We start from the raw sequence: 2500 nt of genomic DNA on the forward strand, positions 1-2500 counted from the left end.
CACATCTTCAAAATGGACCTGTTCCTTGGCCAATCAGGTTCACATCTTCAAAATGGACCTGTTCCTTGGCCAATCAGGTTCACATCTTCAAAATGGACCTGCTCCTTGGCCAATCAGTTTCACATATTCAAAATGGACCTGTTCCTTGGCCAATCAGGTTCACATCTTCAAAATGGACCTGTTCCTTGGCCAATCAGGTTCACATCTTCAAAATTCATTAAAATCTTTAGAAACTATAGCTATAAACATTCACATAAATTATCTCACCAACAGGAACTCCTGAATCTTTCAAGCTCGAGACACCAAACCAACTTCCACATCTTCAGGCTATCTTCAAATTCATCAAATGATTTATCAACTGTAACTACATAAATATGTGCACATTTGCATAAGGTAGAGGTACCAAACCAATTTTCACAAGTTCAGGCTATCCTAATGTGAAATCCTTAAAAATATTGATCAACTATAACTATATAAATGTGTTACATTTGCATAAAATACCTAGAACCGTTCAAGCTAGAGGCACCAAACCAACTGTCACATGTTCAGGCTATCCTAACTTCAAATTATTAAAAATGTTTACAAGCTATAAACAGTGGAAATTAGCATAAATTAGCCAACAAATGTATGGTTGCAATGCCAGAAATAAGAACACAGTAGGAGACATAGGGAGTTTTATTCCTCTGCTGGTAGCGTGACTACAGCTCAAGCTCATTACCATAACGCACAATGCGCAAAAATATTCCTAAAAATATTTAACCTCCACACATTAACAAGTAAAATAGCTCAAATGAAAGATAAACAAGTTGTTTATCTAGCCAGCAAGTCAGATTTCTAAAATGTTTTACGGCGAAAACATAGCACATATTTATGTCAAACCACCACCGCAGACATAGCTCATTAGCATAGCCAAGTAGGAAAAAATATGCAATCAACAAACGCAGGATTAAAAGAAAAATCATTTCACTAACCTTTTGAAATCTTCATCAGATGACAGTAATATAACATGTTACACAGTACATTCATTGTTTTTCAATAATATGCTATATATATCCATAAATCTCTGTTTACAATGATGCATCGTTCAAAAAATGCTACCCAAATGTCCTGAGAAATGACGATAGCCCCGGCAAGATAACGTCAGCTAACAAGGAATACACATCATAAACTTTGACTAAATATGCATGTTTTACATATGTATAGCAAGATACACTTCTTCTAAATGCAATTGCATTGTTACATTTAACTTTAACGTTACATTTTGCGTTCACTAGACTATAATATGGAGTCGGCGCTCCCACAGTAGCATAATGACTCCTCTATCTTGGAGTCGACAGAAACCCAAAATTAATACATTAAATATTCCCTTACCTTTGTTATTCTTCCATCAAACGACCTGTAAGGGATTATACTCACCAAATTAGCGTTCAGTTTTCAAGTCTGCGTCTTTCGGTTCTCAAAATAGCCTGATCTTGGTAAAAAATGTAGTCAAAATTGAAGTGCTTGCGCACCAAAACTTCGAAAGTATATATAATATGTCGAGTAAACTTGTCAAACTAACTTCATAATCAAGCTTTAACATGTTATAAAGGTGTACAGCAATTTTGAGAACAAACAGAAACACAAGCACTGTTCAATCGATCTTGGAAAAGAGAGAGGACTTGACCATTGCTCACAGGTTTTTTTGAGTGACTGAGAGCTTACCGGGTGCTCAAACTCTCGCGAGCGGGCGATTCTCACAATGAGAAGCCCCATTGAAAGCTGAGATCACGCTGAACACGTGGAGACTGTTCCTGGTGCTGTAACTGTTTGGGGAGGGTGTTTGCGATGAGGTCAAAGGTGACCCAACTTTTCAGATGAGAAGAGATATTTTGGGAAAATGCAGATTTTGAGAGTTCTGCTTTACATAGAGACATAATTTAAACGGTTTTAAAAGCTTTAGAGTGTTTTCTATTCGATAATATTTTTTGCATATATTAGCAACTTTTGACAAAAATGTATCATGTTTTATATGGGTACCCAAATCCTCCAGAAGGGGCAGTAAACCGTGGTATCCTGAACAGGTTAAATGCTACTGTTCTTTCACCATTTCACCTACAAACATTAAAACAATATTAAGATTTTTTAAAGTTACAAAACCACAAATACTTAAAAACAAGCTTTCTTCAGGAAATGTACTTTAAAAAAAAGTTTTTAATTAATTTGTAAATATTTCTAAAAACATAATTCTGCTTACTATGGGGGTATTGTGGGTAGGCCAGTGACACAATCTCAACGTCTTAAATGCTGTACGATAACAAAACAATTATTTCTGACGGCACAGGACATGATATCTATAAACAGACATATAAACAGGATTAAGTGAGATTTCTTTGCTCTTTCCTCTTTGCGTTAAAGCTCTGTTATCAGAAGCCTGGAAAGAGGAGTTGAAAGATCTGTCTGCAAAAGTCAGCGTTTCTACACCGGACAAAAAGGACATGAGAGATGTAAGTACATTTAA

The 2500-nt window shown here is 35.8% G+C and overlaps 1 protein-coding gene across 1 annotated transcript in view; it reads left to right on the forward strand.

The window, feature by feature from the left end:
• The window catches only part of LOC118378711 (protein TBATA-like), a 29251-nt gene that overhangs the window by 14213 nt on the left and 12538 nt on the right, over positions 1 to 2500 (forward strand). The window contains exon 4 of the mRNA XM_052477530.1: positions 2398 to 2486. Within this exon, the coding sequence (XP_052333490.1) occupies positions 2398 to 2486 (89 nt within the window). The remainder of the gene's footprint in view (positions 1 to 2397; positions 2487 to 2500) is intronic.

The sequence above is a fragment of the Oncorhynchus keta genome, chromosome 24 (assembly GCF_023373465.1).
Source record: "Oncorhynchus keta strain PuntledgeMale-10-30-2019 chromosome 24, Oket_V2, whole genome shotgun sequence".
NCBI lineage: Eukaryota > Metazoa > Chordata > Actinopteri > Salmoniformes > Salmonidae > Oncorhynchus > Oncorhynchus keta.